Source organism: Plectropomus leopardus, chromosome 18, assembly GCF_026936395.1.
Source record: "Plectropomus leopardus strain MGB_pleo_1.0 chromosome 18, ASM2693639v1, whole genome shotgun sequence".
Classification (NCBI taxonomy): Eukaryota; Metazoa; Chordata; class Actinopteri; order Perciformes; family Serranidae; genus Plectropomus; species Plectropomus leopardus.
The window spans coordinates 19,900,479-19,925,877 of NC_142193.1; the positions used below are offsets into that span (position 1 = coordinate 19,900,479).

At 40.6% G+C, this 25,399-nt stretch overlaps 1 protein-coding gene across 1 annotated transcript in view; it reads right to left on the reverse strand.

Annotated features, from left to right (window-relative positions):
- The window catches only part of mosmoa (modulator of smoothened a), a 29,742-nt gene extending 4,605 nt beyond the window's left edge, over positions 1 to 25,137 (reverse strand). The window contains exons 1-2 of the mRNA XM_042505503.2: positions 24,138 to 25,137; positions 8,007 to 8,219 (exon numbers count right to left, since the gene is read on the reverse strand). Coding sequence (XP_042361437.1) covers positions 8,007 to 8,219; positions 24,138 to 24,243 — 319 coding nt within the window. The 5' untranslated portion in view covers positions 24,244 to 25,137. The remainder of the gene's footprint in view (positions 1 to 8,006; positions 8,220 to 24,137) is intronic.
- Positions 25,138 to 25,399: the final 262 nt, after the last annotated feature.

A 25,399-nucleotide genomic window follows, 5' to 3' on the forward strand; every position in this document is an offset into this window, starting at 1 on the left:
AGCAAATGTATACAACATGATAATAATAACAGTGTGCAGTTTCACAGTAGTTTTTAAAAAGAGGAAATAACAAATGTGCACTGTGTTCATGTCTGAACCTGTAAATCCACCATCTACTGAACACACTACCACATATATACATACACAGCAAGACATACACACATATGCACACTGCAGATGTGATCAAAACTCTAAAAATGACAGAATTAGATCTTTACATGTTACGTTTCCCTTACTAGTACTTGAAGGTAGTACTCATCCACAGTCAACTGTTTTGGCAAGTCTCTAAAAAGCATGCCTCTGGTAGATGATTCATTTTCAGCTTTGAAGTTTATAAAGTCAAGATATTGTGTTGCTTGAGGCAAATATTTGTGGGTAAAACCATATCATCATCACGTACCATTAAGTACCCTTGATCTCACCACAACAGTACAGTATTTTCTGACACCACTGAAATGCAGCATGAGTTTCCGTAAATGTTTCTGCACAAAGCATACATAAGCTCCTCATACCAACCTCAGGATGATTAAAACAAATTTCTCTACATGCTTAAAAATCAGATTTCAGGCTTTTTAAACCACCACATCTAGCTCTGTTTACTTGCTGCTAGTTAGTTAAATCCTGAAACATTTTTTCTTATACTGAAGAAAAGACAAACATCATTGGCTGCAGAGGAAGCCACATGTATGTTGATGTTGTGTGGAGATGTTACATAAGAACTTTAATTTACTGAAAAGAGCTTTTCGGCACGAGACAGACACATCATTACAAACTGTTGTGCATCTCGGTTGTGTTTATTTGAACTGTGGCCAAGTGAAACGGAGTTAGTTATTTTTTTCAGAGAGAAGAAAATCAAAAGAGCTAAAGGAAGCTCCACCAGCGACAACAAACAAACCAGCTTTCACACAAAATCGTCCTTTTTGTAGTTTTACCCTCTTAGAGAAGTTTATAAAACAAATTCCAGAGGCTTTTTTTGTCAAACTGGTGTAATCAAACGTCGTCACTGGAATCAGTTCACAAATTGCAGCTATTTGGTCTCACTTGATGAAATTAGATGCACGTCAGTTACCAGCTTATGGTTAGGTTTCTGCATCGGATTTCTTAAACCTGCAGTGCTGAAACTTTTGTCTCCCCCCTTTAGCAGTGAGAGTAATTACACAAACATTGTCAAAGCACGCTTCAGATGTACGTGCCTGCAGGTCAGCCCATCAGGACTCCCCAGCTCCCAGGAGTGCTCACCGCAGGTCAATTTTTTGCCCTTTATCCTCCCTCTGAACACCAAGTTTCTTTATTGTTATATTATTAGAGAAAATTATTATTGAATATGTTATTTTTTTAATTATTTTGCTCTGTCCCTGTGATCTCTACTACCTTCCTGCTCCCTTTAGCTCGAGATGGTTGATATAAAATGCACGACATGCGGTGCAACAGCACAGGAAAGTCAGCTCAGACACCACACACCACAGCTGTGGTACAATGTGAACTACGCACAGAGAGCTTGCCCTGGCAGTGACAGGCTTAATTAGCATTGCCTGAACTTGTTTGGCAAGAACGTCTGTGTCGATTCATATTCAGACATCCAGGTGATGGAAACTTCCAAAAGATTTATTTTTAAAAACACTGGACTAAAAACTTAAAAACAAGACGTTTCGGTGTTCATCCAAACAACTTCATTAGTTGTAATGTTTGCAAGAGGAAGTCTCTCTGGCAAATAAATATGTACAAATTAGTCACATGACTGAACTCTTTGGCAAGAGTTCATAAATATATGAGCTACAGAAGTCGAAGTTTGGATTCAAGTTTCCTCTGATTTAGCACTGCACTCTTACAACGTGAGGTTCACAGTGGACATATGATCGAAATGAATAAAGCAGGCAAAGTAGCCTCAAGCTGCTAGCTTCAAGCAGAGATAAGGTGCAGGCTACAAAGATCTGGTAAGCTCACTTCTTTCTGACTCCACATCTCCATATTTTCTCTTTCAAACTTACAAGCCCTTTTCACACAGTCTCTTGAAGGCAAGAATATAACGCTGTTATGCTGCTTTGCTGTTCAGTGCAAAAGGTACAATCTTGGAATGGGGAGCAGAGCTGTCTTGCATTTCAGGCGGCATCAGAGGTAGTGACAGCACTGAAATGATGTCTGTTTGAACGGGGCAGTCAAAAGGACGGGATCGTGAGCGGGATGGCTGTGACATTTTGACATTGTGTTATCCATGTGACCCACCGCAGGAGATTTAAAAAGTAGCTGTTAGTAGTTAACAGGTAACTCAAAGAGAAAGAGCAGCAGCAGAAATTTTCCACATATTGGAAAAACAGTGATTTCTGGGCGCTCCTTACTTTCTGAGCAGAGGAAAAGATCGGCCACCATATAACAGAGACGATGAGTGACTGTCATTGCCATGTCAGAAGAAAAAGGAAGGTAGGTGTATGCCATTGTTAGTATTTAGAAAGCGCTGCCCACACATATGTTACATGTCACACTAGGGGTCAACCTTTTTGTGTTTGACGTCACAAGCGTCATGCCTCTTTTGATGCCAGTATTCAGTCCGAAATCACACACTGGAGCAGCATGATATTGCTTTCATTTGGTTCTGTGTAAAAATGCAAAGGCCACATGAAGAATGGACTTCATAGCAGCCCTATAGTGCGATCTATGTGTAAAAGACAAAACCCTAACTCAAGTGATATCACTTGGTGCAATTTGATGCAGACTTCAGGCAGCCCCCTTTGGAGCCATACATATGAAGTAATACTCCCCAGGACCTGGAAACACACTCTGATGTGCAAAACCAGCAATGTTCCCCTTTAACCAGCTTTTTAATTGGCTTTTTACAAGTATGCATATATGCATGACAAAGGGAAAACTCGTCCTCTCCTCTGAGTATGTTGTGATGTTCTGCACAGCATGTTTACAGCTGCAGAGTACAGCAGAGGTCAGGGGTGAAGTCATTACCAAGTCTGCCGCACTGTCCAGGAAGTAGGCGTCTGTGATTGGACAGCAAAATTGTCACTAATTACAATGGCTCCCTTTCTCTTCACTTTCCTTTGAAGATGTTGTTACTGAAGCCTTTGGTCCAGCTCTGAGTCCACTTATGTAACCCGCAGTGACGTTTAACAGCAAAACAATCTCTTGTGTATCAAAGATCAATAGCTGTGTACAAGCTGTGGAAGAGCTTAGTGTACTTAAAAATAACTCTTATTGTTGCATTCAAAGAGCACGGTCGGGTGTTTTCGACCAGCATTTCTTCCTGATCTGATTTTCTGTCGTCGCATGGTAGGGGTGGGGTTACATCAACAGCATGTAATACATTTGGTGACAGCACAGGAAGTCATTTTTAGCTCTCACCTTTTCACTTCTTTCTTTCCAATTAGCAGAGCAGTTCAGTACCCGAGGGACGTCTTTTAACCCAGTCTCAAAATTCTCACTGATGTTGCCTTTAACAATTTTCTCAGTCTGGAGTAGTGCAGAAATCTGGGTATTGAGATTAAAATACATTTTGTGGCTGGAAATCTGCCAATTAATATCTACAATTCACCCCAGGGATTAAATATGTAATTAGGTGTGGGTGATATGGATAAAATAAACAGTCAGGAAAATTAGTTTTTGGCTAATCCAGCAATTTAATACCTAACAAATCCAAGAGCAATCATTAAAGCACAGTGATGCAAAAAAAAAAAAAATTCCAATACTGCTATCAATCAGACCTGCTCCTTTATTTGCAACGACTTCCACAATATCATTATAAAATCAGAGATATTTGTGCTGCCGTATAAACGATGTGTCTCACAACATATATATATCATTAGACCGCCCATTCCATTATGTCGTCTAAACAAGATTAATTGAGTGCGACGTTCATGCAGCTACTTTATCAACTAAAGTGTTTTCCTGTGTGTTCCTACACCGATTAAATGGCCAATTTACACTGAATTGCTTAAAAAAAAAGGATTCATAAAATCCAATTTCCCATGTATTAGCATTTTAAGTCTTTTGAATTTGACTTGCGACATATTTTCATCTATCATTCCTGCTCATTGCTCCTGCCACGTGTTTATCTACGAGGGGGTTATGATTGCAAAAGCACTCGATGAAAAGTAAGTTAAAGTGGAGCCAGAAATAGGTAGCTCAGCAATATCTCCTGCAAGCTTACCACTGAATTAATTGTAGTGCACCTCACGGTCCGCTGCTTCTCTTAAGTACCTGAGCTGATGACACACGCTGCCTTGCTCACCTGCTGCTGGAGAAACTACAGTATCTTAGCTGATATACTAATAGTTACTCATAGTACGGAAATCACCATTGCGTTTAAATAATAGTCTTGCAATGATAAATCTATTACAGTTAACCTAAAACTTTTTTTATAATTATTTTTTACCCATTTTCATGGAAAATTACCAAACATTCTCTGGTTCCAGCTTCTCAAATATGAGAATTTGCAACCTTTCTTTGTCTTATGTGACAGTCAGCTGCATATTCTTGCATGTTTATGTTTATGGAATCCAAAAATATTTTCTTCACACTCAACAAATTTGATTTTACACAGAAAGGACACCAGGATCAACAGATAGTTTCATAAAGTGACTCTTTAGTAACTAAAGACTTGAATTACTGGCTCACGGTTTTAAACCTCCACCAACCCGTCAAGTTTAAGTTCACTACACGTGTCTGTCCAGACTCATATTATATATGCAGTGAGGGCCTACATAAAAGGTATTAGGTGTATTTTTTTTTGGCAAAAACGTGGATGTAGGGCTGTACCTGACTCAGATTTAAGTCTGTCAAATTGGAATATTGTTCAATACTAATATTCGACCATTCTGTGTTCCCATTTTTCATAATGAATTTGAGAAATTGAACGGGGTTTGGCAGGATGTCCGCAGTGACAGCTAAGTTTACCTTTAGATAGAAACCACTCACTCTGGGTGCAAATTGCACTAAAAACAAATCGGAAATGTTCACCAGATATCAAACAAAAGTCAGAGACTGTATCTTCCACTCTGTAACTGAATTTAAAGACTGAAACGTTCACAGAAGCACACTGCACACTGACAGACAAAATTAATTCTTGAATTATGGCCAAAAAGTGCACACTAACCTTTGCCCACCAAACCTTATCAGTTTATCCTTGAGTTTAAGTGGACGTTTGTGCCAAACTTCGCCTTCTTGAGATATTGAGTTCATGGGAATGAGAAAACATATGTGCGACAGACAAATGGGTAACATAATGTCGCCAGTGCTGAGGCATAAAAAGTGTATTTACTATCAAGTCACTCGTTAAAATAAGGTCTCTGTTATTGGGGGATTAACCTGTGATCAATACCTGGGAAGGGAGGGAGTATCTGCAGCTACTGTCAAAGCACTGTAAGAATTATAGTTATTATTACCCCACTCCCTCTCCACCCCCACAGATGACCCTGACACCTTGGGGAAACACTGCCTGTGTGTGCGTGTGTGTGTGTGTGTGTGTGTGTGTGTGTGTGTGTCTGTGTGTGTGTGTGTGTGTGTGTGTCTGTGTGTGTGTGTGTGTGTGTGTATAGCTACACAGAGGCGGGTCTGTGCTACTCATACAAAGCTGTCCATTCAGGTGCCGGAGGCCTGGAGCCAGTTACACTACAGCCTACCCACCTCCTCTCAACCTTCATCACCTGGTTGCCCCGAATGCACCAGCACCCCTGTCTCCTTGCAACCAACTTGACTTTATTCTTCTCTCCACGTCCATTTGTGTCTTTACATTGGCTCTTGACCTGTGCAAACATGATTATTCACTCAACTCGCCTCCTTTACTCGATACTTCCTAAGCAGCCACCCATTTCCTCACTTAACCTCTCACCCTCTGCCGACAGCAGGGAGGTGTTAGCCATCACAGCTTCAAGGTCAGCAACATCAGAGGGGGAATAAAGCTCATTTCAGTTTCCAATTTTGCCTTTTCGTCCCTCTCTACACTTCAAACAGGCTCTTGAGATACAAGAGAATCCCAGAAAGACCAAAGTGTGAGCTAACACGGGTCCTAAAACAGGATTAACGAAGTAGTTCACTGCTGGAAAGATGGCCTTTTAATAAAACTAGGCTGTCTATGCCGTAGACAGACGCAAATACCTCTGAAATTGATGCTACATGACTAGAGAGAACGGAGAGAAAAGACGCTTTTTGCTCAAGAGATTGAAAACCTGCATCCACTAGAATACAGTGTGCCTCAGCAGACCAATAAATGCTCTCTCAGGTAGGTGACTTAATGTGAACTCAAAAAGTTGAAACAATGGCGTCCAGCAACGAACGATCTTGTATTACAGTTCAACAGTAAGCTAAAACATATTGCTAAAAACACTTGAGGCTAGAAATTATTGGATCAGCACTGCTTAGTTTTACTGTTTGATCTCACTTTTTTCGGCAAGAAGCATTATGACACCCACTTCTTGTTCGCGACTTCTCGCTATTAAAGCTAAACATGGCACTAAAATGTGTTTCTTGGAACATTTTAGGTGAGAAATAGGCAGTGCAGTAACATAACGCTGATTTATATTCGATCAACACTGCTGAGTTTCATAGTTTGATTTGATTTCGGTCCGAGTTTGAGAGAGAGAGAGGGCGGGTCTGTCTCTTGGTCTGCTGCTATTCTCTTAGTGTCCGCAATTGGCGATACAGAAATGCAAAAGAACAGCCTGTAGTTAGAGCAACAGCCCTGGAGAGCCAGCGAAAGTCCACAAAATGACACATTTTGCATCAATTTGGAGGGATGTTTACCACAGTTCACTGACCCATACTCACATTATTAAGATAAAAAGCTGGTTGTAAATCAGCACAGCATCACTTTAAGTAAAAATTTACCATCTTGTCTTACAACAAACCAAGTTTCTCCTCCCTCGTACCTAAAATATATCACGAACCCCCCCCCCCAGCTTTATTTACTGATTTAAAGTGATAATTATCATCATGTTTAAACCCATCAAAAAGAACAATATACCTCTTGTCTAATATGGCCAACAGAAGCTTAACAAGGGGACAAGGGTGACAGTTGCTCACTGTTTCCATGGCAACCGTCTTACTTTCCTTCAAGTGTGATTGTTAAACAATGACTCAACGCCATCCGATTTAGCTTGTGACACAGATTTGTGCACACTGGACAGACAGACAAGTTTGTGGGGAAAGTGGTGATTCTATTTGCAAGTGATTAGGGAGCGTTACAAAACCTAATTATGAATCTGCATTTGGCCCGGCAGGCAAAAAAAAAAAAAAAAAAGAACTTGAGAAAAGCACTGGGTGTTTGTTCAAATCTGCAGAACAAAAAAAGTCACAGTATCCTAAAAATGCACCCAGCTTTCAAACAATAACACAGAGCATTGTGGCGTCACAGGCCACCGCTCCATCTGTACAAGTGTGCTTGAGGCTGTCTATTCCCTTAACTAACCGACCAATCAAACTCCGCCCTCCCACACAGCCTTACGAAACCAGCGCAGCTACAGTGCACGAGATGGATGCTGGGTTATTATCGAGTGTTGGAAGTGCATCTATACAGGAATCGTGTTTGAAAAAAAGAGTGGTGATGTTCAAGGCAAAGAGGGAGAGAAAACACTAGAGAAACGCTGTGGCACATAAGCCACCCACTTGGGTATCAGAGGAGCTGCATTACTCAATAAATCAGCTTCAGGGAGCAAGAGGAGTTGTTAAGCATGCAAGAAAAACACTCATGAATGTGCAAACGCAACCCAACACACACACCCACACACAGGTTTTCACGTCATCTCAGAGACACAAACACACAAAAGGGCCTGTGTCTAGCCTCGGATGCTTTTGACGTCATTTCTATCTGCACATCTAAATTAGCAAAACATAACGGGGCCAATTTCTCACCCCAGTTCAACCTCATCACTTTTCCTTTCTTTATTTCCAGGCCTAAAGAGAGATAACTTTCTAAAGGTTATGCAGGGAGACAGAGGGGAAGGTGAGAAAGCTTTAAGGAAAATGTGCTGACAGCGAGTCTTCTATACCACAACTGCTGGTTCACTTACTGCCAGTAAAGGCGATCCAGCGGGCGTATTTGGTGGCTTCTCGGCGCCAGTGTGATGCCACGAGCAGTCCACAGGTGACTGTGAGGGAGATGATGCCCATGATGATGAAGAAAAGTGTTGTGACCCACTCTGGGGGCAGCCGAGGTGGAATGCAGGTCCGGTCTCGTCCGTGGATGGTCTGACATTGTCGGACTAGACCGACTGTAAGGGCACCTGCAGAGAGAGGTTGAATGTTGATGAGCTGTCATCATTGACCGGCAGACAAAAACACTGAATATTGGGGTTAATAAAAAGCTATTTAACTGTGTCAGCATCAGTAAATGCAAAACACAAGAGAATACTCAACTTGCTGATTTTCTAATTATTCATTTCGACAATGACAACAAATTAATTCACCTGGATTTTTTTGTACTCTGAATGGAAATAAGGTGCCAGTGTCAAAAATCATCAAAATAGAGCTTGTTTATCCAAAAAAAAGTGCCAAGGGAGGATCCCGACAAACCCCCCCCCATGAGGTCTGGTGTAAGCCCTGAATGTCCTCAAATCCTAGTAACACCTCTGAGTCAAACCCACTTGGCAAAGATGAGTGACAACAACAAATGTTGTAAGCTTGAAGACATGCAATTCATTTATTATATACACTGAAGCAGAATTATCCACCAAGGTCTATTCCTTTCCAAAACAGACTAACCGTTGAAAACACCGAATAAAGCAGTTTCACATTACAAATCAGTTTTTCTTCAAAGCTGTTTGGCTCATGCAGACGGGCTGCTAGCCTAACACTCGCTTATGTGTGCTCACCTTTTTATAGATTAAAATATTCAGGAAGTTTATATCGGGAGCCAAATTATCAGCAGGTGTCTCTTCCTCTCCAAAAACAAAAGGACCAGTTGTTTAAAACTGGTAAAAACACTGAATAAAGCAGTTTCTCATTTAAAAAAAAAACCAAAACAAAACTGTTTTTCTGACGCTGCTTGTTAAGGAAAGCTGCTAACTGCTGAGGTGGATGTGAAAACATGAATTGTATCTACAGCCAGTGTTTGGTTTGTCCATTCTGGGCTACTGCAGAAACATAGCCGTGCAACATGGCAGACTCTGGACACACACAGACCCACACCCTACAGATAATCATACAAAGGAAACAAAAACATAAGAATTCCTAATTTTAGGCGATTGTAAACTAAAGAAAATACTATATTATATTCAATTCCATTTCCTACACACCTTTAACTGACCCCGACCTCCTGTCATTTTGCCAAGTGGCCCCCAAGGAAAAGCAAGTTCAGTATCCCTGGTCTACACTGTGTACTGTGTACTGATGTTGTATAAAGCAAACATCAGTATGGTGAGGTAGTCAAAAAGCCCTAAAAAGACCTACTGCACACTCTCTTTCTACATAGAGGCCAACATGTGAGTATGTGATCCTAATTTTTATAGATTACATCTCTGAGGGTGACAGTATGCCCTAAAGGCTAAAAAAAGGAGAGGTGGAAAAAAAAAACTACAAAACATTAAAGGTCACATACTAAACTGTAAAGCAGTGACAAATATTTTTTTTGATCAACAAGATCTCAGGAGGGGAGACCAAAGTGCTCAGCTGAACAAGTGATGGAGGAGGGATGGAAAAAGACAGAGAGCAGCTTCTTTAATTTGTCACCAATTCAGTGCTGGCTCTCCACACTGGTGGGCCCGGTTATGCCTGTGAGTGGCCAATATTTTTTCTTCTGCTTGTACACTCAAGAGGAGAAAGTGAGGACTAAATCACTCCTGCCAATTACTGAATCTATCCCACGCAGGTATGACACTGCTAAGGACACTTAACACCGACACACAGTCTGCAAGAAGTTGCAATTAGACAAATTTGCAGCAGCTTTTGAGATCTAATATCTCTGTTAATATACTGTATGTCCGAGCCTTTCACACAACTATAACATCTCCTTTCGCCATCTCGAGTCTTTGGCAAGGAGCTCTGAATTTCTAAATATTGGAGGTGTAGTGATACACTGATCTGCATTTATATATTGATTCAATGGTCAACGGTCCAATTTTATTAGGATTGTGAAATTCATATCCATGCTGACATGGTCAGGAGGAGAGCTGGTTAACATTAGCTGTTGGCTGGAACTAACAGCTAACAGAGGTTGCACTGAGTTACATTATAATTCATTCAAAATCTCTGTAAAAATGAGTATTGGGCGAAGGTAAATTTTAATGTTCTTATGATGAGTTCAATATAAATCTTGCAAAATATAGTTTGATGCAAAAAAAAGGAAAATTTGGTTGTTTGAGGGAGAAATGTGTTGAATAAAAAAATAGACAACAGAGAGGTGATTATGATATATTATGTATTGTAAAAAAGGTATTAAGCAGTATCATGTGAAAAAAGTTATATTAAATGTATTGTGAATGTGTATGATTAAATTTGTGCTCAAAGATAGTGTAATGAAGAACTAAATTACTTTAAAACAGTTATTTTTTGCGATGATTTTCTTTCCTTGCACAAAATGGGGAGTAGATAACAACGATAAACAAAATAAACATAAAAAACATATCTGTATGGGCATCAGCTATCAGCTTAATTGTTATTTTAAACATCATATCGGCCCAGATTTCAATTGGTGCCTCCCTAAATTTTATTCACGCAAAATGAATACATATTGTTATCTGAAAGAAGAAGTTCCCAGTACAAGCTTTTGTTGGTATGGTAAGTAATGGTAAGTAGCCAAACAGAAAAGACAATGAGGATATCTACTATTATTGTCTCATATTGATTTCAGTCCCTTGAATTGAATCAATCGAAATCATATAGGCCTGTTAGCAGGCTTTGTAATATCAGCAAATTTTATATCGTCCAAAGAATTCATGTTATATCACGATGAAACTTGTGATTTACACCCCTAATAAGAATGCACACTGATGTTGTACTGTAGCCATCCATCACTGATCAGACAGCGAGTCAGATGGGCTCATGCTTCACTCTGAGTCATGAGCCAAACTCTGCTAAAGCTCAAGTGTGAAGGCCACTACTCAGCGCCGGAACATGCTCCGGTGGCGCAGCCACTGTGGAAGGACACCATTCAATTAGAGCACGGCTTCAAGGGGAGTTTCTACCTGAGTAAGCAGAACGCCGTCGCATCACTCAGGCCTCTGCTGATCACAGGTCTTGGGCTAAGTAAAGGCACACTATAAGTGATGGGCTCTGAGGGATGTGAGGTGTTCCTTTAAAAAATTAGAAGGGTTTTAGTACACTTGGATGATGTTTAGTAGTATTTTTGGATGGTAGTTGATCTGTCCTATCCCCCATGCTCTCACACTTTGCATATCTAGACAAATAACTGTTGCTGTTAGACTGTATTCAGAGAGACAACAGCACTGCATGAGAAACGCAGCACCCTCCTTTGTTTCAATGAGGCCACAGTTGAGTAGAACGCAAGTTCATCTGGGAAAAAAAGTTAAACCTGGCTCAGTTTTTGCCACATCACAATGTAATGCCATTTGGTTACATCACTGCATTGGCCAGTCAAATACATACAAGCACACTTTCACTAGATATTAACTTGCGAACTTGAACCACTTCATTCTGCATTTAACCTGGCAATACTGTCAACAAACACTGATATCTTTCCAGGTGTTGTCAAGTTTGTCTCCTCGGCAAGTTAATAGCAAAAGACACACATTGCAATATAGTGTTCTGGTGTTTGAAAAGCCTTCAAAATCATTCATGTTAATGAAGCCGACCATCCTGGACTGCATTACATTGTCACATTATGGGTACATGATGCAAAACAAACACAGCGTCTTGCCCTTCTGTCATGCATCAGTGTTTTCCATCTGAATCCTTCGTCTCTAAATGCCACAAGCTAGAAATGTCATACAGTCATAATTAATAAACCCCATAATTACGAAAGACTAAACAAACCATTTTTTAATTAAAGGTGCTGCCTGTAATTCTGGAGAAAAGTTGTTGTCTCATTTCCAGCTGAGTTTCCCAGACATTCATTTATTTGTGGCAGCCAACCACGATCAAAACATTTTCCCCCATGTATTGATTTTACAGTTTTGGAACTGGACTGTTGCTAGGAGCTATATTGGAATATATATACTGTTCAACTATACATTGCACCACACTCCCGGAGGGTACTTTGGAGACAAGCAGCAGAACGTAAGGCACAGTGAGTCTACAAGTTTGCATTCACTCCCTTTGCAGCAGCTTCTCCTCTCACCCATCAATCTGATCAGCTGTGACCGGATCAACACATTATCTACCCTGCAACTCAGACCCCACAAACTACTTCTGAGGAATAAAGAACTCATGGAGAGTTCTGACTGCGCTGCATTTAAGGACCTGCAAAAACATCCAAATTTAGAGAGGGGGCACAGAATGATAAAAACAGACAAACAAAAAAAAAACACACATACATAAGAAAAAAAAGGGAAGTTTGCTCACTGCCCAAACTCATTGCATGTATCCTTAGGCTCTACCAAACTCATCAGGTGCATTTCCTTTTTCATTAAACTCTTGCAAAGCCAATGTTTTAAATCCTGCATTGTTTAAATTAATGTTTACATGCTAGCAATTCTTCCCTGCCTCCTTTGCATATTGACACTCATTACCACTGCCTGCTGACCATGCCAGTGGTGTGTCCAGGTGCAACCACGTGCGCATAGACGAGATGAACAAAACGGGGATCAAACATAGAAAAATAACTCCGTGGTGTGACAACTGGTCAAAAGCTCTTTGTCCATCTATGTAAAAATGTTAAACATATACAGTATTTGGCTAAGCTAAGCTAATTGTGAGGTGACGCTTTAATGGAACTATTTCTTTTTAGAAAAATAAAAGGACTTTATTTTTTGTGTTTGAGGCATCATCTGAAAAAAGCAAAATTAATGAGTGGTAAACACTTCTTCTACTGACCACAAAATAACCCATTCACTGAAAAGGCAGTCCTGTGTGGGCGACTTCATAAAGGTTCAACAGTGGCTCAGCAGGTGGGCGGACGCATGCATGAGACAAGTATTTGAGCTGGAATTTCACAAAGGTCAAGCGTGTTACTTGCTCTGTCTGGGACCCAAATCCAGACATTTTATAACCCGTCTTATATGTCCCTTGTATATTTACACAATGAATATACAGTGTGCTGCAGCTAATAACCTTATTGAGTCTGAAGCCCTTGAATACAAACAGAAAAACAAAGCCTCTGTGAGAAAAGTGTTCTTGTTGCCTGGGGGGTGTGGTGGGTTCTGCAAGCAGTCTAGAGGAAATCCTGCCCCCTTTATAACACCCAGTGACAGCACTGCTTTTACAGTAACAGCCCACACAAACAATGCAAGTGGTTAAAAAGAAAACGCCTTGGGAGTTTGTAGATGTCAAAGTACTCGATGTGTGGAGCTGCAGAAGTGACTGAGGGCTTCACATCTACTCTTACAAGTATAAAGCCCACACAGTAGTGCTGTCATTAGGGAACATGTTTCCTGATGACAAGGAAAAACTGGAAAGGATGTTTTCTGTCTTTATTTTTATCTCAATAAAGCATATTGCTATGGCAATCCCTGCTGTGCAGAGCACTTGTGCAATAACAGTGAAAAGGAAAAAAAGATGGAGGTCATGGATCGTGACAAAAATGGCATCTGAATGGCTCGAAGGCTTACTCAACAGCCTGTTCCTAAATCGGTTACATTGTAACCTTGAGCAAATTAAAGAACAGGAGGTGAGCGTGGTGAAGAAAGCATTGAGTGGTGCTGGGAACACGAGAACATTAGGCAAAAGTTTAAAAGCTGCAGTTAATGGCACCGGTTTATGACCATTTCCCCTGGATCTTCTGACCTCCTGCAGTTTCACTAGCTCTCAGTGGAATTTTTGCTTTACAACAGGCAGGCACGCTATGGTACACAGATACAGGTAAACAACTCAGCAAGCAGGCGAATACACAAACAAGGCTCATTAAAGTCTGATGGTTGAACAGCAACGGTGTGTTCATGATTCATATATTCATTCAAACGCGGGAGACTCCACTTTGACTTAAACACACAACCCTCAAAACCTGGGCTGTGCTATGCAAGAACATGCATGATGATAAATTTAACAGTTTGACATTTTTGAAAGTGTGTTTATTTGCTTTCTGGCAGAGAATTACACAAAAAAAACAACACAAAGTAAATATATCTCAGCAGCCAGCTAGCTTTGCTTAGCACAAAGACTGGAAACATCTAGCCTAGTTCTTTCCAAAACTAAAAACTGTCCACCTACAAGCCCCTCTAAGGCCAGAGCTATTAACTCCGCATGTACACATGATTGCTGCCACGCGTCCCCTGCGTTGGTTTGGCGCTTTGGCTGTGCACCTCCTCAAAAATTAACACAATGCAGAGTGGATGTGACACAGCAGTGGGGATTACAAATGGCTTGATTTATTGGCCTTACGTACCACCTCCTCCTGTCGCCATGTCTGTTGTTTACATTTCACACATCTGGTGGTCGTATATGGCCTGGGCTCTCTCGTGTGCCCTCTAAAGGTATCCTCCAGTAACAGGCGTCACATATAGGCCCGTATACACAAAAATGCTCATGACGCAGCTGGGTTAAACAGCAAGTATATCTGCAGCCTAAAGCTCACTAACTTACATTTTATGTCTGGTTTGTTTCATCTGCATGAAACCAAAGTATAAAAACAACAGCTGACAGTTGACTGATTATGTGACTATTTCTTGACCGGGGCCATTATCTATAAGTGCAACAAAAGGAGAGAATATAATCAATTTATCAACCACCTACTGAACAAGCAGAACACAAACTTGCTGAAATGTAACTTGCTGCCTCCTCTTAATCCACACCTCATTTGTTTTAGACAGCCACAGATCTTGTGATGTGCTGAAGTGCACAAAGCAAACCTCCATTATCCTCCAAAGCTGAGAAAACAGTTGCCAAAAAATATAAAATGACATCTATTATATAAAAGTTTGTGGTTTGGAAATCTCAAAAGCGACAAAGTGCTGATTAAGACAGTCTGCAAAATAGGCTGATCAAGACAGGAACACAACACACAACCATCATTTAAAAAGGTATCAAATTCTAATACTTTTTGCCATATCATCCAGCTCTAATACAACATAAAATTAGTGAGCTTTAGAGTTGCTGGTTCCAACAGAGCCAGGGTAACTGTTAGCAGCTGAGCTAATCAGCTGCAACATCATATTTACCCAAAAGTTACGAGAGTTCAACAATCTTCTCATTTCTCATAACCCATTTCCCAAAACATCATACTACTTATTTCACTGGAGGAAGTACAACCAAGCTAGTAGTGTTTCATTGTCACCTTCTGGTAGATGATGGGGTGCGAGGGGAGCACCTTGTAGGTGTACAAAGGTGATGTCACCATCCAGTTGTGGGTAATGAATAAATATTGAGCAGACAGTTTGCGGGAGCGATGCTGAAGTCTGGTGGAGTGATATTGCATTTAACAAGGTGGTGGCACATTTCTAGAACAATGACTTCTTCTTTCTGAACGAGGTGAATCAGTTTTTCTATTGGCCGACCGTGCACATCCGCAGGGTAAACCAACCCCAAACTAGGAGTCCAACAAAACAAGAAACAATGCTTCAACCCATCTGTCGCACCAGCTTCGATTGAAGCAAACAGGAGCCACAGCCAGAGCAGCCATACCCTGAGCCTGCTAGAAACAGCCCAAACAGATTATCTGTAGTTTACAAACAAATCTGGTATGGCTCCTCTTTTACACATAAAGAAAATAATGGGCAGATTCTCCATTTTGTTGCCCTGCTCATTTTCACGCCCCCGTTGTACCCAGTTACCCTGCCATCAGCTCCGTGCTCACTCTGATCAAAATACTCCTCTCACCATGTCTCGGTCTAAATGAGAGGAAATGAGGTCCGTGTCTGCTCATCTTCAGCACGATGATGCTGTCATTAGTGGAGTATGGGGGGGTGCTGCTGTTTTAAAGCTCTGGAGGGATGAGTCAAACAGGCCTCTGAACTGTGGTGGGCGGCAAGTAGGCAAGCTAAAGCAGCCAACAGCTGTGTCTTTTGCCGCTGCTGCTGGAGGCTTTTACAGCGCCCACTTGCATTGTTGGGGCACTGGAGGACAGCTGCTGTGTGTACGCTCTAAACTCAAATACAAAACATGGAAGATAAACCCACATGAGAATTGCATTCTCTCAGCCGAAGTGCTAAATGATAAATCTAATCTGATCTACAACCTGCAGTGCCAATGTGAAGGCAAAAAAAGTAAGAGGCCAGCAGTTAAAAAGATGCCAATCAAAGTAACAGCTGCTGCAATTATAAAGGGACAGTTAACCCCAAAATATTTTTTTTCTCTTACCTGTGGAGCTATTTATCAATCCAGATTGTTTTGGAGTGAGTTCCTGAGTGTTGGAGATATCCATGTCTGCCTGCTCTACAGTATAATGGAACAATATGGCACTCAGCTTGTGGCCGAAATACATTTGAAAAACTAAACAGCAATGTCTCTTTTCAGAAATCATGACCCAGCACCTCAAGAAAAGATAACTATTTTCCTTTTACCGAATGACACTTGCCAAATGCATCACCGAGCAGAAGACACCAATGTGCTAGGTTAAGACCGCACACTCAACCAATAAAGATATAATCATCTTTTAATGGGCTCTGTCACAAATAACACTTTATACATTTGGCATTTAAAAAAAGTATTTCACTGATATAAATAAAAGTCCTCACTTAAAACTAGGTCAATCATAGAGTAGAAATATGCAGGTATTTTTGAAATTGGTGCTACATGACCATAGAAAGAGAGAAAAAGAATTGCAGTATCTGCATTTACTCAAAGAGGTACAAAACCTAAAACTACCAGAATGCACTGCACAGTACCAGACCAGTAAATGCTCTCGCTTGTAGAAAACGTAATGCAGCAGAAGCGTGACTGAGCTGTAACGTAAGCTGGCTCAGTAATGCTAGTTGAGCTAGCAGTAGATGCATGCTTCCTTCTGCACGATGATCCGGTTGGCGGTGTAGTCAGCGCAACAAACCAAATGCCATCTAGTTCTGTTATATTTGAGAAAAAGCAGACATCTCTGCGGAGGGTATCTCCAACACTTGGCAACTCGCATCAAAACAATATTTGATAAATAGCACTAGAGGTAAGAGAGAAATTATGTATTCTTAATCTTAGGGTGAACTGTCCCTTTAAAATCTGGGCCACTTCGAGCACGAGCACGATTTCAAAATCCCAGTTTTCCAACATCATCATGTTCAAATCTGCGGTTATGAAGCGGTGCTGCTGTTTTTGTGTTTTCCTGTTGGTGGCGTCAGTTGGACTGAGCTGCAGCTCTAAACAGCTGACTCTGCAGCTCTGCTGCTCGATGATATTAGCTGGGCCTGGTTTCACTTTCTTTGCATCAATGACACTGTGTGTCCTTGTGCTTTGAAAAGCGATACTTAAAATAACACAATTTATTATTCTCTCATTTCATTTATTTGAGATGTCAGATTATAGCAGTTCCTGGCCACCAGTTATTCACTGCGAGTTTACAAATTCATGTTTTTTCTTCATGCACTTTTTTTTCATTTTTAGCATTTCTCATAAGATCTAATATTTTCTTTTCTGTACGATTTTTCATTATTGAGCAACTAAGACAAGCTTAAAGTGCGTCTACGGCCGCAAACCCTGCATTTGTCATATCTTAAACGGCTTTACTGACAAAAGAAACAGCAATTCCCTGTCCCGAGGATCACGTTATGATCTCCATCAACAGTTGTCCTTTATTTTTTCTTCATCAAACTGCTCACTGCATACAATAAAACGATTCACAAATTAATCTCAGGGTAATACTGAGCTGAAACTGTAAGAGTGCATGGTTTATACTAAAAACAAAGGAATGATCTGCACCTGAATCAAATCCACCTGACACTGTTGACATCTAAATGGTTAATTGGCCTACAACGTGGGCGCAGCAGTAAAGAAATTGAGGTAAATAACTTCTGCCAAAAAAACAAATTTTGTAAAACTGTCCATCTTCCAGGTTTTAGATTTTCTAGGAAACGTACATTTTCTTGGCTTCCGCCAATGTGTACTTGGATGCGATTTAGCATTTTTAAGTGTGTGTGCATGCAGGGTGATTCAGAGGTTATACAGGCTCTAGAGAACAACATTCACTCTGGTGACAAGTATCTGCAGGGGGGCAGTCGGCGGCGGCGCTGACGAGGATCGCAGTTTGTGTCTGACACTCCAGCAACAATGGCTTTGTCTTGAAGCTCAGCACAGGAAATCAACCTCTGCTGTTACAGCCCCAGGATGCCACACTAAAGTGAGGACACTGTCATGGAGACACATTGTGTCATCTGTGTTGAGAAACAGTAGCACTACTTCTCCTTCTACTGGGGCGGTTTTGGCTTTCTGTCAGAACAACAGCAAGCAGCATCATCATCATCAGCGCCAAATGATCTAACACAAAAGCCTCACAGTTTGTGTATGTATTTTCAATGATCTAAAATGCCTTGATGAAATCACTTGACAAAAACGGGAGGCAAAAGCCACGCACTCAATGAGCACAGTCAGATCTTATCAATGCAAACTGCCCAGGGGAACATGTCTGTTTCTCCACGCTCTGAGCACAAAGATGACACACTGAGGTCCTACAAGGGCCCGTTGTCAAACAGCAAGCCCCTCTGTCAAGACAAAAACAGAGCCAGAGGAACCAGAGGTCAGCTGATTGGAGATAATGCAACTTGGGAAATCAACACGGGCTCTTACTTCATCATAACTTCAAGCAATCCACTAGTCTGTTAAGCAAGGTAGACAAATTAATGCAAATGTTCTGCCTACGTTTGTACATAAGACACATACACTGTATTGGTGAGTGAATATGTTAAGTAAAAATCTTTATAAAAAAGTACTTTGTCTGCACATTAATATGGATATAAACTAGAAGGGCACTCAGAGAGCAGAAACCTTTGCTAGGGACAATAATCCAGTCTTCTATGATAAACAAATTTGCAAGCGTACCACCACATATGTCTGGATATATTTGTGTATAAGTGGTGACAATGATCTCCTCTACAACGATTACTTTCTGCATGAAGTTTAAGCAACTAAATGTGTCTGAAAACCATGAGTAATAGTGGTACCTGTGAATATGGATTGCGATATGGAATCATTATAATTCTACATTTGGTTATGTTTTGTATGTCTATACTCTATATGAAGAGAATATGGCAGAAATAACAATAAAGTGACTTTCACTTTTGTCACTATTGACCTTTGTTACTGTCTATGGGATTTTAAAATGTAAGGCAGTGATTCCACCAGGTCCATGTGCCCTATCTCGCAACGTTAACAAAAGCAAAAACTGTTTGTGTAACTACTCCAAAATTCAGATCTGCTCCAAAATTCAACAGTTTCTTTCATGACCCATGCTATACTCTTCCACAAAGTTTCATAAAAATCAGTCCAATAGTTTTTACAAAATCCTGCTGACAAAAAGACAAATAAACCAAATCAACAACATACCTCCTTGGCTGAGACACATATACAGGATAGTATAATACCATCAAAGCTCTGTGACAAACAAAAAAGTTTGGTGCACAGTATGTATGTCAGGGATGGCAACTGCAAGATGAAAACATAATCAGAAAAAAAGTATTATACTTATTAATAAACACTAATAAACACTGACTACATCTGCTTACAACATAACAGTGTAGTATCAATCATTTTTTATTATGTGTTTGATATTTAGACTAATAAAACTGGTACCCCAAAAACGAACCACCAATGTGCTAGGTTAAGACCGCACACTCAACCAATAACGATATAATCATCTTTTAATGGGCTCTGTCACAAATAACGTTTTATACATTTGGCATTTAAAAAAAGTATTTCACTGATATAAAGAAAGTCCTCACATAAAACTAGGTCATCCATACAGTTGAAATATGCAGGTATTTTTGAAGTTGGTGCTACATGACCATAGAAAGAGAGAAAAAGAATTGCAGTATCTGCATTTGCTCAAGAGGTACAAAACCTAAAACTACCAGAATGCACTGCACAGTACCAGACCAGTGAATGCTCCCGCTTGTAGAAAACGTAATGCGAACTTGAATGTTGGCAGCCGACTGGTAACAAACAATCTCGTATTACAGTTAAAGGGTAAGCTTAGACATGTTTCTGAAAACATTTGAGGTGAGAAATAGTAAACGCAGTAACAGAATCTTGGTTTATATTTGATCAGCACTGCTTGGTTTTACTATTTGATTCCAGTTTTTTCGGCCTCCATTTTCACTGTGCAGTAAACAGTATGGCGCCAAATTCCTGTTCACAAGCCCTCGCTATTACAGCTAAACACAGTGGTAAAATGTATTTCTGAAAACATTTAAGGAGAGAAATAGGCAGTGCAGTAATGTAATCTTAATTTATTTTTGATCAACACTGTCTAGTTTTACCATTTGACTGTATTTCTTTCGCTTGAGAGATAGAGAGAGGTGCAGGTTTTTTCTCTTGATCCGCTTCTATTCTATTTGTGTGGCATGGCTGATGGGCAATATGAAAATGTGGAAGTACAGTCTGTAGTATGCGCAACAGCCTGTGTGAGCCAGGCACCGGTTAGATGGAGGGAAGTTTTCCACAGTTCATTTACGGATACTAACCACATTGTTTTGATACAAAGCTGGTTGAAAACCTGCAAAGTATCCCTTTAAGGTTCACATCATGCTGACTCTCTAGCTATATAATGATGATCTGCATTTATTAACCACTGACTGAAATAAGCTGAAAGAGGATGTTGTTAGACAACCAAGATGGGCAGAAACTGTGACCCACCGTCCAAGGTGAAAATTTACTTTGCAAGCAAGCTAACTAATTTTCAGGTTCAAAGAGCACTACAGAATGTTGGCTAGATAAAAAAATAGTTAATTATCAAATATTCCAAAACAGCAGCTGGTACGCTCTCAAAATGATGAGTAAAAAAAGTATAAAAGAGATATACGATCTATCACCTACATGTTCTCCATCAGAGAGGGCAGTGAAAGCTATGAGGGGAAGTGAGAACAGTAGGTGGGTTTCCATTAACCCTTAAATTGAAGTTGTGAATATAAAATATAGGTCAGTTAAAAAAATAAAATTAAAAAAACACCCTCCCATTTATCGCAAAAAAAATTACGTTCACATGAGGTTGTATTTCAGGTGATTTGCAAAAGCCCCATTACGCAAAAATGGACACTTATTGCTTTTAGAGGTCACATGATGCTATGGCTGTGTGCTTGTTGATAGGAACTGGCTCCCTTGGGCCTGATGCAGCTGGCGGTAAAACAGGTGTTTTTGCATAGCATAAAAGTTGAGTTTGAGTTTTGAATCCACAACCCCTCTGTGAAATAGTGGATTATCACCTCCTAGAAATCCCTCATACGTGGCCGCTCCCACGTATAAGGGGCTTTCCTTTCCAATATCGCCTACATAACACACCTATGTCGCCTTCGACTGGAAATATTGAATTTTGAAATATTGATTGAACATCCATCACCATTCTTCCCTGAATGTTATCGCAAGAGGAGAAGTACCTAACAACACTCAGCAGAAACGCAGTCATCTTGCAATTGTGTTTTAATGACATTTAGAAAATATAGCTTAAGTTTTGCGTAAATCTGTAATGGAAACCTGCCTAATGACGGCGAGGTGGAGGTTGGTACCTGTTCTACAACACTGACACTCACTACAACACTGCAGTTTTCACATAGCAAAGGTTCAGCTTTTATGTGCATGCAGGTAGTGGGAGGTTACTATCCACCTTTTTCTACACTAACTTTAGATGTGAACTCTCCAGTACAACCAAAGGTGTGAATTGTCAATGGTGCCCTCTTTTCATTTGCATCCTATTATTACTTTTGTGCAGACTGCTTATTTTGTGGGGTTAATACAGCCTGGTTATGTGTTGGTGGATGATGGCCCCGTCCTGACCCAGTTATTAAGCTGTCATCCTGCAGAGGGAACAAAGAGGAGCAGCTGTCTATCAATAGCCTGAATGTGTTTTCAGGAGAGACACAAATAAAGCGAGAGGACAAACAGCACGTGCTTCTGTCCAAAATCAGCAGGGACACCAGAGAGAGCACCTGCTTTGGTTCCTCAAGTGATCGCTGATTAGATTGATCGCATGGAGGTCACTTCAAATGTCAAGTCACCAGAGAAATAGAGGACAGCAATTACTTGTAGTGCTGAAATGATAATCAATTGGATTGCCAATAGAAAAAAGGCTGCAAATAAATATTTACACTATTTACTTATTTTTTTCCCATGAGCCAATTATATTGTCAACAAAATGTCTGAAAATAGTGAAAAATGCGTCAAATTTTCCCTAAGCACAGTGTCATATGTGTCATATCTTCAAATAGCTTTCTTTTGCTCATTATGGTTCAAAACAAAACAAAATCTAACAGTTTAGGACTGTATAAAACAAAGAAAAGCAGAACGGGTGCACGATTTTGAATTTTTTGCCAATATCCAATATGCTAATTTATAGCGACTCATTTGGCCAATAACCTATACCGGTATCAATGTATCCAATTTTTCCCCACCTAATTTTAGTGATCATCAGGTCTCTTCTGTAGTGGAAATAACATATTATGTATACTCTTCTTGCTATGGCCCACCCGCAGATGGACACATAAAACACAGTGCTTTAATGAAGGGACGCTCCGACACCATATTAAGATCGGACATCGATCCCGATAACGACAAAATTGCACAATGTGCTTAAATTCACCTATAGATGGAGCTTTTCATTCTTATGATATCCTGGATAGTTTAATAAATAATAGTTCATCATATGTTTATTATAGTGCAAAATACCACGGTCAGATGAAACTATGAATGTCGTCCTATTTTACTTTCTATGCCTTTAGCGTCTTCCATATGGTGAGGTATACAGTTCGAATTCAACAATGGTATCAGTTCAGTATAAACCGATATGCAAAACCCAGGTATCGTTATGGGGACTGAAGATGTTGGATCAGTGCATCCCTACTTCAGTGTATGTAATATGTGTTCCCTGTGTACATGTTCATTTAATCAATTAAAAATTAAATACATACAAATATCTGTTTGTCATAATGGCAGAAATCACGTATGTTGGCCTATACTGATATTTCATTTTACAGCCAATATATGATGATACTGATGACTAGGGTTTATTTATGAGATTCTTACAGTACAATAACCATCTCAGAAAATATTGCAGTTTCACAGCATTGCAGAAGTATTATTATTATCAGGCAAATGAGCCTCTAAGGAATGAAAACAGGAGAGAAAATAAGGGTTTTATAAATGTAATTGAAACTAGAAACCATTTTTGTATAGAAATGTGTTTAAAAATCCTCCCTTCTTTAAATAACTAAAACAAAGGTGTGATTCTCCACCCAGTTCCTTTTTTCCCCACCAATATTGTAGATACTCAAATGTCCACTATATCATAACCATCAATTGAAAATCGTCACAGTATACCTTAAAACCAGTTTGTCGCTGCAACCCTACCAAGGACATGCTGATATTCTTGTGCATCCCAAAAAAGCAGCAAATCCCCACTATTTAGCACGTGGTTCATTTCCTAACAAGTGATTAACTGACTAACCTATTTCAGCAGCATTATGAAGCAAAAATGGATCTAACTCCTGCATAAATTTAACTGCAAATTAAATAACATTGTTTGTTTTTTTACTGCATATCAGACAAAACAAGCAATTTCAAGATGTCACCTTGGAGTCCATGAAATCATAATGGGCATTTTTCACTATTTCCTTGCATATAATAGCTAACACCCACTGATCAAAAGTAATAAAATCAACCATTAGTTGCAGAAATAAAAGCAGCAGACGTTCATAAGCTGATCAATCAGTTATTAAATTGGAATTTTTGGTCTGGATATTTTTGTCTGGGAGTCAATATACTTGTGTATAGGACACGCTACTGTGGAGGACAAAAGATGTTGCTGCAGATGAAACCCTCCACACAATGGAGCATATCTTTGTTGTGGAGATTATCTGATGGCAAATGCTCCTGCCGTGTGAGGGGGTGGCACTGACAACAAATCCTGCTAGAAATAACACAAAACATAACAGTAGTTTTCAATGGCAGTTGTGGCCTGCTTCATTTACCTGCTGATTCACCAGTGTTGATCCAGTCTGGGTTTGCAATGCTGGCTATTGCAAAGATATCTGCTGCCAGAAACAGGCACCCTGAAATGATCGTTAGTTTATCCATATCGCCAGCTGATGAAGCGGTGAATAACGTGGGGGAAAAACTGGCGGTCGTTGTCCAAAATGTGAGCGTTGAGAGACACAGGGTGGGCTGTTATCAGTCTAACCTCGCCCCCTTCAACAGGATCCTGCTGTTGTGGTTCTGCTGTGCATTTTGCAGCAACGTTAGCTCCTTCGCATCAAGCAAGCGAGAGCCTCCTGCTACAAAAGGCTCAAAAACGATGCACAGAAGCATCACATCTCAAATGCCCGTTGTAGTCCAGTAAGGTAAAACAATAGCTCAGTCAGCGCCGGGGCCCTTGTGTTGCCTTTCGGATCCGTTTAGCAACAGCAGCAGCAGCCGCAGCATCGGGTACAGCTGCAGCTAGCAGGTAGCTAGCTAGCTATTTCCCAGATTCGGGCTCGGTGTGCCGAGCTGCGGCCCAGAGGCTGCTCGACGGCCGAGACCGCGACTGCGCTAGCATTTCAGACACAATGTCACACACACGGAGGTGGACAAGAAGCAAAGCAAGCCGGCCCTCACTTCGCGGTATCTGTGTTTTCAAGCGAAGGTGTAACGTTAGCCGTCAGGAAAACGAGAACCCATCACCCTCTCCTGCTTATTCGAGCCCGTTCTCCTTCTCCGCTGGAATAGCATCTGGTACTTTCAGTCCGTTAGCTTCACCTCCTCCTCCGCGTCTCCTTCTTCTCCCCCAGACCACGGTGAGGAGACGGTTTTCAACGCTGCGTACTTAAATCCAAAGGAGACGTTATGAAGTCCCGGTGTGGACGGTAAAGCGGTTATTGTTATGCTTTTCAGCCGTGCGCCCACCGTTAGCTCAGCCTCCCTTTCTGCCAAATGACATCAGGCGAACACCCCCACGCAGCGTCGCGAGCGCACACACACACACACACACACACACACACACACACACACACACACGCACACACACACAGCTTCACGTTCAGGAGGGAGGGGGGCATTCGTTCTCCTCTTCTCTTCTCGCGAGATTATATGTACTACACTAAACGGGCTTTATGTTGTCCTGACTCGCCCTGTTTGAGGCGAATAATTGGGGTGGGTGCACCTTTAAAATCACACCAGTCTCATTTGGAATTTTAATAAAATAGTATGCAATATAATGCAATATAGAGGTAGGATATGTCTTGCATTTTCAGCC